Here is a 13,384-nt window from a genome sequence, read left to right as displayed (position 1 = left end):
TCCCATGAAGTGATGGGGCCAGATACCATGATCTTCGTTTTCTGAATGTTGAGCTTTAAGCCAACTTTTTCACTCTCCTCTTTCACTTTTATCAAGAGGCTTTTTAGTTCCTCTTCACTTTCTTATTAGGAATTTCGTGGAGTGGGACATCCCGGGATTAAGGAGATTGAGTGGGAATGGGAATGGGGTCCTCAGGTCTCCCTCGGAGTGGATGCCCCCTGCAGTGGTCCAGAGCTCCTTTCCCTAACCCCAGCTTGTTGCTTAGCAACAGGCCTCCGGGCCCTCCGCCTCCTCTAGAGGGCGCGCGGGCGTGGAGACGTGAACGCGCACGCGTGCGCGGCGCGGGCCGGCGAGGGAGGCACGTCACTTCCTGTTTCTTTAGGGGAACGTGGCTTTTCCCCACAGCGCCGGATCTTTCTCTCTGCGTCTCCGCTGCAGCGGCCGGAGCTGGAGTCGGACCCTGAGCGCAGCTTCGCCATGGACTCGGCCGTCAGCGACCCGCATAACGGCAGCGCCGAGGCAGGCGGCTCAACCAACGGCACGACGCGGCCCCCTTCCACGCCAGAAGGCATCGCGCTGGCCTACGGCAGCCTCCTGCTCATGGCGCTACTGCCCATCTTCTTCGGCGCCCTGCGTTCCGTGCGCTGCGCCCGCGGCAAGGTAGGGTCCGCGGCAAAACCGGGCGCTGTCCACCTCCCACCCTGACACGGCTGACACGGACCCTCCCCCTACCCCCGCCCTAGACGGGACAGACACCTCCTCTGTCCGGACACTGACCCTTCCCAATATCGCACACCACTGCTTCCCCACCTCAGGTCCACATCCCGGGTCTGACCTTAGGTGCCTTAGGATGTGGACACCCATCCGCGAACCAGGTGCCCGAACTGACCCCTTCCTCAAATAGGGACTGGTTTCCATCCCCGTTCGGACCTTGACGCGTCCCTCCCTCTGTGCGTCGTGCTGGAAGCACTGTTAGCAGACCCTCACACTATGATTCGAGCAGTTTTGAGCCTGCTGGTCCCGGCCAGACCAGCTTCACCCTCGGCTCTCGCTGCACATTCCACCTGGGACACTCGCTGCATCCCAGGCTCTGGGTCAGCATCCCTCTGCACCTGCAGGGGCGCTGGTCCTCACACCTGAATGGTAGTCTCTTCTTCCTCACCCTACCCCCCTCCCCGGCTAAGTTCTGGAACCCAGGCTCATCCCTAGGCTCTCACGTCTGTCTGGCTGGGATCTGTGACCCATAGAGTACAGATTCAGGCCCTTGCCCCACCTCAAAAACAAAAAAAGTAACACAGAAATATTCCTAGAACCCCTAGCTCAGGCCCCAGTTTTTTGGTATCACTTTCTGGAACCAGTTCCAGTCAGCCAGCTCCTCAAAACTTGGCACTTCGGTGCCTCTCTTTTTTAACCATAGACCCCAAGTCTGCTGGTTTCCTTTTCCCTGCGTAACATCCAAGCTTGGACCTATCCTAGCCTGAGCCCAGACCCTATTCCTAACCCTGTTCCCACCCCAGACCCTGACCCTACCTCAAAGTAGCTCCTCTCTTCATGCCCCTTAAGACAGTCCTTCCACCAAATTGGAGTAACTCAGCTGAGTTAGTGAGCTGCTATTGGCCTCTCTTGTAAGACTGGGTCAGGCTCCATCCCTGGTCTTCAACATCTGTCCTGTTGTATACCTAAGAGGATCCCAGGGCCTTCCACCTCCAGACTTCCTTCCTCCCACCCTCCCTCTCTATAGGAAGTTCTCTCTAGCCTTTTGCACCACTGGCTTCTCACTTCCTGTCGGCCTGTCAGTCGTCCTCCACCAGCTCCTGATCTGCCGCTCCCTGCTGCTCCTCCCCCACCCAAACCTGAAGTTGAACCTTAGCGGAAGCTCTTTTACCCAAGGAGGGCAGATCCACAAAACAGCTGCCGCTTTTGAAACTGCTCAAACCCAGGTTCTCGAAACATAACCCAACTTGAGCAGTGGCTGGGGCCTACCACCTTTCTTTCCCAAGATCGGAGAACTTGCTGCTGGTTCCCTCTAGGTCAGATGCAGAGGGGATTGGTCAGGCATGGCTTAGATGGCCCCATTTGCCTTACTGTTCTGCCTCTTCTAAGCAGCGTTCAGGTAGCTTTCAGCCTCCCTGTCGTGCCATACACGCAAACACTTGGTGCAGGGAGAAATTCTGAAATAGATCAGGACAGAGGAACTGAAGGGCAGCATGGAATGAGCTAGGCACTTGATGTGAGGGGCTCCCCAAACTTGAGTAATTCTCCATAGCACCTTCTACACATAGATTACTAATCTCTTTAGAAAACATCTTCCAAACAACAGAATTTCCTGAACCTCCACTGTTGTCCAGGACAGAGGGATGCTACAAAGATGAGTGGGTCAGAGCCCTATCACCAAGGAGTTTAGGTGTCTGGGTGAGCGGGGAATAACTAGATCTGAGATTGTAATACAAGTAGTGCTGCAGGGTTTAGGGAGAAGATTGAGCACGCCTGGGGCTGGGCAGGGCAGCTTTGTGCTGGAAGTGGACTCGAGCCTTCATGTAGAGGTTGAATTTCAGCCAGAAGACATTCGAAGCAAAGGAAACTAGGGAAGTAGCTGCACACGGCAGTTTAGGAGTTGGTGGGAGGTCTGCAGTGGCTGGATCAGAGGGTACGAATAGAAGAGAGCTTTAGATCTACTGTAGCATCTAAATACCTCTCCCAGCATCTTCTGAGAGACAAGGGGACTGGAAAACTGTACGGAATTACAACCAGCTTGACCATTTGTAGCCTCCAACCACCAGGGTACCCTAAAGCTTGCAAGCCTTCACTCTGATTCTCCCAGGTACTGACTGAGGCAGGCAGAGCCAGTTTTATTATCACCATTGTATAGAGAAACTGGGAAGCAAAGAAATGATTTCTCTGCCAGTTAGGGGCAGAACCAGGTGTTCCTACTCCTGGGCTCTCTCCTGGATGCAGTTGCCTGCATCATACAAGTGGCATTTTGGCCTGGGGAGAGGAGAGGCCAAATGACTCCCATTTTCTGCCCTGAGTCATGTTTCCATGATCATTTGGCAAGGGGAGAAAAGTTAGCTTGGGGGCCCAAGAATTTTGATTTCCCACTAGTGTTGGACCCCCACAGCCAGCTGAGAGAGGGCATGTGAGGACAAAATTCTCCCTGGAGCCAAGTTGTCCGTGACAGAGTGAGTTGTGAAATCGTGGGAGGAGAAGGTGAAGCGTCCAGGAGTGTGCTAGGAGGAAGTAGCCGTGGGCGGAGCCATCGGAGGGCAATGCCTATCCCTGCCTGTGTTGCCAAAAGGGAGCAGGTCCTAGGAACAGCTACTCGTCAGATCAATTTGAAGGCCTTTGGCTGGTAACTCAGAGGAGCCCCCCAGCCAGCTGGACTGGTCTCCTGCTCTGTGCCAGGCCCTGGCTGGCTACCAGGAGTGCCAGATGAAGAGGCCAAGCCTTGCCCTCACAGAACTCAGTCCCCAGCGAGAGATAGCTGTGTGACCAGCCGAATGCTCGAGGAGGCCGCCGTGATCTTTGCCAGGGTGGGCAAGAACTCAGCAGACGGGACAAGAGAGGGAGATGTAGGACCACAGGTGTGTTCTGGGAGGCGGTGAGCAATTTGATGCGAGTCCAGTACAGGTGCTGGAGTGAGGTAACAAGAAGATGCTCCAGGAACCTGCAGCCTTTCTGAGGTACGGAATCCCGGAGGCAATGCAGCAGCCAATCTTCATAGCCACTACATGTTTTATGTTTGTGAAAGTTCAAGCAACACAGAAGCATGAAGGAAATCCCCGCCCCACACCACTTCCTTGGAAGTGACCCAGGTAGCTGTTTGGTGCGCATCCTTTCCACCTTTTTCTGTGCTTATACAGACAGGTACGTGCCCGTGTGTGTATACATATGTAAGTTTATTTTTATAAAAATGGGATTTTGCAGTACATACTGCTCTGAAACCTGATTCTTCTTTTTTTTTTCCAAAGCAGTATGTCTTGGTCATTCTCCTATGTCAGTACATGTAGACCTATCTTGTTTTATGGTGGGGAGGGTAGGTTACACACACCCATGGTATAGAATTACAGAAGGACTGAGCAAAATCTCCCTCCCAGCCCAGCTGCCCAGTTTCCCTCCCCAGGGGCATCCTCTACTGCCTCTTTCTTGGATATCCATCAAGAGGTGTATGTGCCTTTGCAAGTAAATAAGCACACGCTTCCCCCCACCTTTGCTATATAACTGTTGCACTTTGTTCTTTCTGTAGTTTAGTCGCTCAGTGGTGTCTGACTCTTTGAGGCCCAATGGACTGTAGCCCACCAGGCTTCTCTGTCTGTTGGATTTTCCAGGCAAGAATATTGGAGTGGGTTGCCATTTCCTTTTCCAGGGAATCTTCCCAACCCGGGGATCGAACCCATGGCTCCTGGCGCGTCTCCTGCATTCCACGCAGATTTGTTACTGGGGAAGCCCACATTTCGTTGTAGACACACTCTTTTTTGCACCTTGCTGTCTCCACCACTTACATGCTTCAAATCTAACACACCAGTACCCATGGAGAAGTTCTGCTGATAGCTGTATGGTGCCCCCCTGTACCCACAGCCATGATTCTCAAAGTGTGATCCCTGTACCAGCAGCATCACCTGGAAACTTGTGAGAAACACGTATCTGTTCACAGGCCCTACTGCCAATTCTGACATGTGCTCAAGTGTGAGGACCCCTGATGTGGAGGCCTCTGCTGGTCAGTCAGTTTGTGTCAATCTCCTGCTATCATAAGCCATGCTGAAATTAATCTCATTATACGTTTGTTACTTCATGTTTCTCTGTGTATTTGTAGGATCAATTCCTTGAAATCGATTAGCTGGGTCAGAGGCTCTGTGCATGTTTAATTTAGATGGATTTCATCAAATTGTCTAGTGCAGAGGTTGTACCAGATGATACTCCCACCCGGAGTGACCTTGATTCTCATTTAATGCCTGCTTGGTAGCCCATTACCAGAGGTTTCTGAGCTGTTGTGCGATGCAATCAGGTCCTTCAAAAGAGCTCCTGATAGAGGAGGGGGCAGGCGGGAAGGGGGCTGGGGAGGTGGTGCTCATGGAGCCTGCAGTGGAGGGTGAAGGCCTGGGGTGGGCGTAGTTTGGGAAATGCTTGGGTGAGTGAGTGCACACACAGTGAGGAGAGGAGACCTGGGGCGCCAGAATGGTTCATGAATCCCAGATCCTTTGTAGGGCATGGCCTGGAAGCAGGACTCCCAGAGCTCCAGCAGAGCCAGTGACTTCAATGAAGTTGGCATCCTTCTTCGTTTGCTGCTCTTGCTTCCGCCCTGATAACTAAGCATCCAGAGTGTCACTGGAAGCTAAGTTGATTTCTGCCGTTTGTGTCAGCTCCCAGCCACTCAAACCCACCCCAGGAGCCATTGGATTTGCATACGAACATCTAGTTTAAAAATCTAAATTGAATCTGTGGAGAATCCGGCCAACTTCTAGTATTTTTGTAACTACAGAGATTCTGTTGCTGTCAGGATTCTGTTCCTCAGAAAAGTCACAGGCCCCCTGAGCATTTTGACATAACTTTCCAGCAGAAATTTCCAGATAGGAAAGGCAGAGGACTTCTAGGGGGTGATAGCCAAGAGTTTGGACTCTGGAACCAGACTGCCTCAGCATACCTCCTGGCTCTGCCTCTTGGCCAGCTGTGTGACCTTAAAGCGAGTTACATCATCTCTCTGAGCCTCGGTTTCCTTATCTGTAAAATGGAGGTATAAAAGTCCCTGCTGCCTGGGCTTATTGTGAGGATGAAATCATGTAAAGCACCTAGAATGCTTGGCACCTAGAAAGCCCTCAGTAAATGTTGTCCATGTTACTGTCCTGGTCAGTCAGATTTCAAGTCTTCCGTGCTGACTCAGCATTGCACGTGGGGTGTTTCTAACAGTCACACGCAGAAGACCAGATTTGACTGTGTGGTGGAGCATCTGTCTAACCTGGTTTGCCAGCAAATGATACTGAGCCTAAATCCACCCAGAATCCTGGGCTGAATTGAAGTGAATGTGTGGAAATGATCAGTGACGCTGGTTTGCAGGTGATGCCAGAGGCTGTGGGTCCTTTCACACCACGTGCCCTGCGTCTGCAGGTCCCTCTGCCTGTAAACGCTTCCCTTCCTTGTACACAAAGCAGACTCCTCAACTGAGTCAGCATTTATCTGGCTCTTGCTGCATACCAGAACCTGTGCTTGGCCTTCACAGCTTTGCTTAAGTAATATCTGCTCTAACCACCTCTGACACTCCCTGCTTCCTTGAAGAAGTAGTATCCTGTCCACTTTAACTTGACTCCCTTATACATAATCATGATAGTTTGTACAACTTGTGGGAAACACAAGCCACAACACTAAGTACTTCCAATGCAAAAATCACTGAATCCTGGCAACCCATTTTACAGCTGAGGAAATTGAGGCTCTGAGAAAGAAAATGACTTGCCCAAGGTCCCGCCGCTGGGAAGAAGCAGAGCTGGCAGTGGGGCTGGGCCCGCTGACGTCAGAGCCCTCCCTCCACCACGGGGTACTCGTGCCACGTATCACGGCAGTTCTACCACGGGTCACGCTACTCGGGGATATTCTGTTTACATGTCAAGGTCTTGGCCTACCTGCCTGTGAACACTTTAAGGTCGGGAGCTCATTGAGTTTTGTGCTGCTATACAGGAAATACAGTGACTCTATGGAGGTCCACCGAGAGGGCCATGAATTTGCCCACTCCCTACCACACAGTCGGAGAAGGCAATGGCACCCCACTGCAGTACTCTTGCCTAGAAAATCCATGGATGGAGGAGCCTGGTAGGCTGCAGTCCATGGGGTCACCAAGAGTTGGACACGACTGAGCAACTTCACTTTCACTTTTCTCTTTCATGCATTGGAGAAGGAAATGGCAACCCACTCCAGTATTCTTGCCTGGAGAACCCCAGGGACGGGGGAGCCTGGTGGGCTGCCATCTATGGGGTCGCACAGAGTCAGACACGACTGAAGCGACTTAGCAGTACCACACAGTGCTGCCAAATGCAGAAATCAAGGGCTGGGAGGAAGGAAGGAAGATGGGCCTGCCTCTCTATGTCATTATTGCTCATCTACTCCTAGTGGAGCTGCCAGAGAGTGATTCACACAGCTACCTGGTCCTTCCAGAGGGAAGGATCTCCCTCAGCCCTGCCTGGGCTGCAGGGCTATAATGCAGCCATGCCTATTTTGGGGTTTGGCTTAGGCCCTCCCCACTTGCCCCTCCCTGATAATCACAGCTCCTTAGCCACAGTACTTTACAGTTTGCCAGGCTCTTTGACATCTCATTTGATTTAAGTCTCTTGGCCCTTTTAAGTGAAGTTGCTCAGTCATGTCTGACTCTTTGTGACCCCATGGACTGTAGCCCACCAGTCTCCTCCATCCATGGAATTTTCCAGGCAAGAGTACTGGAGTGGAGTGCCATTGCCTTCTCCAGGGGATCTTCCCAACCTAGGGATCGAACCTGGGTGTCCCGCATTGCGGGCAGAGGCTTTACGGTCTGAGCCACCAGGGAAAGCTATAGATATTGTCGTTCTGTTTAACAGATAAGTGAACTGAGGCGCAGAGAGCACACGATCCGCCTGAGTCACCCAGCAAGCCACTGTTGGAGCAGATACTCTAGGTGCATCGTCGTGCAGTGACGGTCGCTGGGTCCTTGTGGACTGTGAGCATAGACGTGGACGGAGAGCGCCATGGTCCTGAAGGCTTTTGACTTTTAGATTTATATTTAAAATGTTTTTTAATATAAATTTAAACAGAATTACTGGAGAAGGAAATGGCAACCCATTCCAGTATTCTTGCCTGGAAATCCCATGTCAGAGGAGCCTGGTGGGCTACAGTTCATGGGGCTGCAAATAGTCAAACACACCTTAATGACTATACAACAACCAGAATTACACCAATATAGATTTTCATTAGGAAATCTTTTTGTCATGAATTCCATGGAGCTAATTTAACTTTCTGTGTTGGACTGTTAATTCCATTTCCTTTTTTTTTTTTCCATTTTAATAGTACTGAACTGATTTTGCTTGCATTCAGTTGTTTCATGTAAGTATGTATCCTCTGTCAGCTCTATACCCAGATCCCATTCCTGCTAACTATTGTATCTGCCATTGTGAGTTTAACTGTGGCTTGTACTCTGACCAGATTCATTTTCCCAGTCACGCTTCTTGAGTTTGAGTTTTGTCAAGATTTGCTTCTCCTTGCAGTTGTTGTCTTCCCAATGCTCAGTTTTAGCCATTGTTAGTTTTGTTTTGTGGTTGGTCTGTTTCCACTTAGAATATTCACTACCTACTGGATAAAAGACTGGCTGTCTTTATGCCTCAGCTAATCTGTAGGGAAACTAGAAGTAGCCCTCATGCGGCCGAGGGCTGCTATCCTGTCGCCAGGGTCCAGTGTTTTCTCTTCCAGTTGTTAGGTACCCGCTGCCTCTGCCGCACATGCACTGGGTCCTCCCAGGACTGTCCCTGTCGGGGTCCCGGTCTCTTCAATGGCAAGTCGGTGGGATCAGAGCATCCTGCCCCGGGGTGGATAGATGGTAGCCCTGGCAGAGGGAACAGCACTAGCAAAGCCTTGAGTCAGGAAAACATGGGGACCCCTGAGGCACCTCAGTGACCAGGCAGAAAGTGGGAAGATGAATGAGCTGTCGTGGCACCAAGTTCCCACCAGCGTCCAACCCTTACAGGCCAGAACCACTCCCTTCTCTCAGCACGGCCTTCCTTTCGTCTAGAACGCCTCGGACATGCCCGAGACCATCACCAGCCGGGACGCCGCCCGGTTCCCCATCATCGCCAGCTGCACGCTCTTGGGACTCTACCTCTTTTTCAAAGTAAGTCCTTTGTCACCTGGTGTGTCATTTGGTTTAAATAACTTTATTTTATTCTGTTCTGTTTTTCCCATCGCAGGAGACATGCATGTTCATTTATAGAAAATAAAGAGCAGGAAAGTAATAACAATTCACTCCTCGACCCACTTCCCTGCTGTGATGTCGGGGGGCTCCTTCCCACCAGACTTTATTTCCCTTCTCCGTGGAGCTTTCTGTTCTGTTTTAGTTTCTGTTTTTGTACTCTCCATGTTGGGGTGGGGTATAGCTGTGTCTCCGACATACCTCTACCATACTAATTGCTTTTCTTTTTTTTTTTAATTTATCGAGGTTTATTTTCCCAATAAAAGTTACACAGGCTCAGTGTTGAAAACCTGGAAAACACAGAAAAGTAAAAAGGGGAAAACAGCAGCCATCCAAAACCCCCCTGCCAGAGACAGTCACAGAGCCCCTTTGGAGGTGTGTCCTTCCTCTGCTGCTCCCGTGCATGGTTCCTCCGTAGCTGTGACCACGTGGCGTGTTCAGTCCTGTAGCTGCTTCCCTCACTTCACATTGATAGCATCATAAGCATTTTCTCATGTACTGCAGACTCGCAAACTTTTTATCTTAGTCTAACATGTACTGTTTTCTGATGATGAAAGTAATTTATGCAGAAAACAGAAAAACACACAGGTCATCACCATTAACACCATGGCATCTCCTTTCAGACTTTTCATAAGCATGTTTTCAACGTAACTATAGTCATTTTATAACTTTTTTTAAAAATAACACAGTACAAGCACTTTTTTCCTGGTCACTGAAGCATTTCCAGGGCTTTTTTCTCTTTGCCACCCTCCACGGCCTGTGCCTGGTCTTAGTTCCCCGACCAGGGATTGAACCTGTGCTCCCTGCAGTGGAAGTGCCAAGTCCTAACCGCTGGACCGCGAGGAAAGTCCTTCCTTAAGGATCACTTTTCATTTACATTTAAAAAATGCATGTATGTAGTTAAAAAAAATTTTTTTTCAATCTAAGAGGAGATGCAAATAAACCATAATACTCTCCCCAGCGTAGTTTCTTGTGAGTTATTCCGTTACGCATAGATCCACATTTATGTAAAAATTTTCAAATAGCTATGTGTATATATCAAACAGACAGTTCTTATCAGGGAGATATTTTTGTATGAGCGCCATCAGCTCTGCCCTGTTCTCTGTAACAGCTGCTTGGGGTTCTGTTTCACGGATGCGCCCTGAGGGGCACCCAGCGGTGGGAAGTGCCAGCACTGTAGCCGTCCGTGGCCATCGTCGTGGGCGCCTCTCCGCACAGTCACATGTTGTGAGGTGTATCTGCAGTAGGGCTACCCGCTCAGACGGCATCTCCACGTGGTAATCAGAACAGATTGTGCCACATCCTTCTGATTTTACCAGTTTACGTGCCCTCCAACAGTTACAAGTGTGCTGGCTTCCCTGTACTCCCACCTACATCGAGCAGCATCAAAATCCTTTACTTTTACCAGTCTGTGGGTGAGTCAAAAACAACGCCTGTTTCCAATTCCATCGCTCCCTCGTAATTGGATCAGAACCACCCCTTTTAATGATTTCAGAATATCCCTTCCAAGCAGATAACACCACGGCTGACTGACAGCATCCCCCTCACTTCACACAGAAAACGTAGTTCTGATTTTTACTCTTGTCAGTAAGAAGGCATCAGGTAACATTAGGTGTTCGCTGTTTTTTCTTTTCCTTTTTTCCTGGACCTCCGGAGAAGAGGTGGATTTCGCACTTGCTTTGGTGCACAGCACGCCGCCATCAGCCACACCAGGCGGCCCTCCTTGTTTTCTCCACCCCTGACACCCATCTCCATTTTCCACCTTCATTTCCCTTCAGCAGACGCACCTGCCCTCATGCATTTGTGTCGTTGGATGTGTGTCTTTTTCAAAAGCATATGATCTGAGTGTATCTGTGTGTCTTTGGTGAGAGTCTCGTCTCCATACATAGCACTGTGTCTCTTTCCCTCTCCCCTGTACTCGTGCGATCTCTCTCCGTGGCTCCGTGTACATGAGCGCGGTGCATCCAACTTGGCTTTTGGCAAAATTCTCAAGTCTCTACTGTACTAAGTGCTAGGAATACACACCTAGGCCTTTGCCTCAGGACCATCTAATATTTTCAGTATTTAGGATTCTCTCCTTAGGCTAGATTCCCTAGAAAGGAATTTCTGGCAGCAGAGGGTGTGAACATTTTTATTTAAGGCTCCAGACACCTGTTGCTCAGCTTGTCCTCCTCTCCAGGCAGGTAAGCCCCAACCTGCCTTGTGCCAGGTGTCCATCCCCACCACGTCACCAGAGTGTCATGTTGTGATTTCTGAAAGGCAGCTGCCTGGATAACACAGGCACCAGTTTCTTCCCAAAGTCCAGACTGACCACTGGATATGGTTTGTGTAACAGTGGCTCTCACTTTCTCACTCGGCCCCTTTCCTCCTCTCCTGGTTAGGGCACCGGAGTTTGTTGCATTTCTCAAGATCATAAAATTTACTTTATCATACCTCATTTAAACCTGATTGTTTTGAGGCAGCTTAAATCCAATAGTATAAGGAAAATAAAGGAAGAAATTGGGGTAAAGGAGAAAAAAGAATAAAATAGTAGAAAGTGAGGAAGCTTTGGGTGAGGACCCTACCCAGACCCTGTGCTCTAGACTCTGCAGACTTATACTCGTGCCAGAAGTGCCCCTGACACGGGTATAGCCCTGACTTCTAGCAGCTGAAGCACAAGTTCAGAATTGGCGCACAATTCGTAGGCCACACAGTCAAGCTGACCAGAAGCTCAAAGACATGGCCAGAGGGAAATTTTTCCCCCCCAGCCCGTGTTGAAAGAGTACTGTTGGGAGGGAGCACATCCTTGTGAGTTAACTCAGTCCACACGCCTGTGCGGGTGGGAGCGCTTGCCCTGTGGCCACTGAGGTCAGTCTACAAGTCTCTGTTGAGAATTCACATGCCAGGTGCTATGCTGGGTGCTGGGCACTGCAGTGGGGAAAACAGCTGGCCCACCCCTGCCCTCCAGGAGCTTGTTAAGAGGTGCAGACAGACACCAGTCTAGCAATCAGTAGATAAACATGCAGTGAGAGTCCTAGGAAGCGCTGTGGAGTCGAGGCCTGTAGCACCAGAACAGCACGGAAGGACCTGTCCCTGCCCAAGCCCACCTCAAACAGCAGCCCCTTACCTGCCTTGCTGCTCAGCCGAGAACCCTAGACACGCCCTCCCCCCACAGCCTGCAGCCCTGGGCACGTCCTGCTTCTCTGGCTCAGACAGCTGGAGTCTGACCCCCCCTCGTCATGTCCTCCATCCTCCCACACGCAGTGCCCGCCTTGCTGGGCTGTCACCTTGGACTTCTGCCCTGTGGGGTGTGCCTTCCTCACAGCTGCAGAGGGATCCTCTCAGGCCATCAGACCAGGTCACAGCCTTGCCCTCAGCCCTGCAACACCAGCGTGTCTTACCCAGACAAAGCTAAAGCCTTTTTCACAGCTCTGCAGCTTCCGTCTCCCTCCTGCCGTCCCAGCCTCGTCTCCGGACGCTCTGCTTCCTCCCTCAGCTCCAGGCCTGCAGACCCTCACTGTTCCCTGCATTCGGGGACACAAGCCCCCTCAGGACGCTTCCCGCCGCCTCCAGGGCTCTTCCCCCAGACATCCTCACAGCCGCTCCCATACTGCCTTTGGGTCTACTCCTAGGTGAAGTGTCGGAGGCTTTTGCTGGGCCACGAATGACAGTCCACCCCACTCTGCTTACACTGCGGTGCTTTTCTCAGCACCCATCTCCACCTGACAGTGTGTTGCACTTTCATCTCTTGAGATTCTCCCTCTCTGGTGCCTGAACTCCGTGAGAGCAGGGCCTTTTCTGCCTGTTCCAATGCTGAGCATGGCGTATGGCACATAGCAGAAGGTAAACATGAGCTGAATTAATGAAGGTCATGTCGAAGAAAGCTGCTCAGAAGCCCAAGTGAGGAGAAGAGAGCTTCCCAGACAGTGGGGCATGTGTGCGGGCCGCCCACGGGTGGGAACGTAGCAGACCAAGCTTGTTAAGTGGTAGAGACAGACACCAGTCTAGCAATCAGTAGATAAACATGGCACGAGCTGCAGCCAGAGGCCTGCGGTGGCCACCACGAGGACACGAGAAGCCAAGGAGAGGATGTGGACTTGAGCAGGGAAGCTCAAGCAGGGAACCTGCTGAGAGGTGTTAAGCAGGGGAGCAAGGTGATCAGACAGGCGTTTAAACAGATCCAAGAACAGCCTTGTTTGAGAGTCATCAGTGGCCCCGTGTCCCACCCCACAGCACATTATTTCCCCCCCAGTAAGAGGGCCTCACGATAACAAAAGACAATATGATTCTTTGACCGTGGAGCCTTTCCAAAGTCCAGAGTTAACAACATGTGGCCACTGGCTCTGGAGCCCTGTGAGAGAGAATGTTCCTCAGGTTCACCCGAAATAAGACCTGAAGCAGCTGTCAGGGCCTGCCATCAGAGCTTCAGGCATCGCTGTGGGAGAGGTGGCCCAGGAGAGGGTGCAAAGTGAGCAGGGCACAGGTGACTCG

General features: G+C 51.0%; 1 protein-coding gene across 3 annotated transcripts in view; it reads left to right on the top strand.

Annotated features, from left to right (window-relative positions):
* The first annotated feature begins 359 nt into the window (after positions 1-359).
* Positions 360-13,384, top strand: part of HM13 (histocompatibility minor 13) — a 49,006-nt gene continuing 35,981 nt past the window's right edge. For 2 of the 3 annotated variants that reach the window (XM_040247609.1, XM_040247607.1), the window contains exons 1-2: positions 362-660; positions 8,738-8,836. In XM_040247609.1, coding sequence (XP_040103543.1) covers positions 478-660; positions 8,738-8,836 — 282 coding nt within the window. In that variant the 5' untranslated portion in view covers positions 362-477. Of the gene's footprint in view, positions 661-8,737; positions 8,837-13,384 lie in introns of all 3 variants that reach the window. The other variant, XM_040247608.1, reaches the window with a different exon arrangement.

The sequence above is a fragment of the Oryx dammah genome, unplaced genomic scaffold, assembly GCF_014754425.2.
Source record: "Oryx dammah isolate SB20612 unplaced genomic scaffold, SCBI_Odam_1.1 HiC_scaffold_10, whole genome shotgun sequence".
Taxonomy (NCBI): domain Eukaryota; kingdom Metazoa; phylum Chordata; class Mammalia; order Artiodactyla; family Bovidae; genus Oryx; species Oryx dammah.
This window is presented reverse-complemented; position numbering and strand designations above follow the sequence as displayed.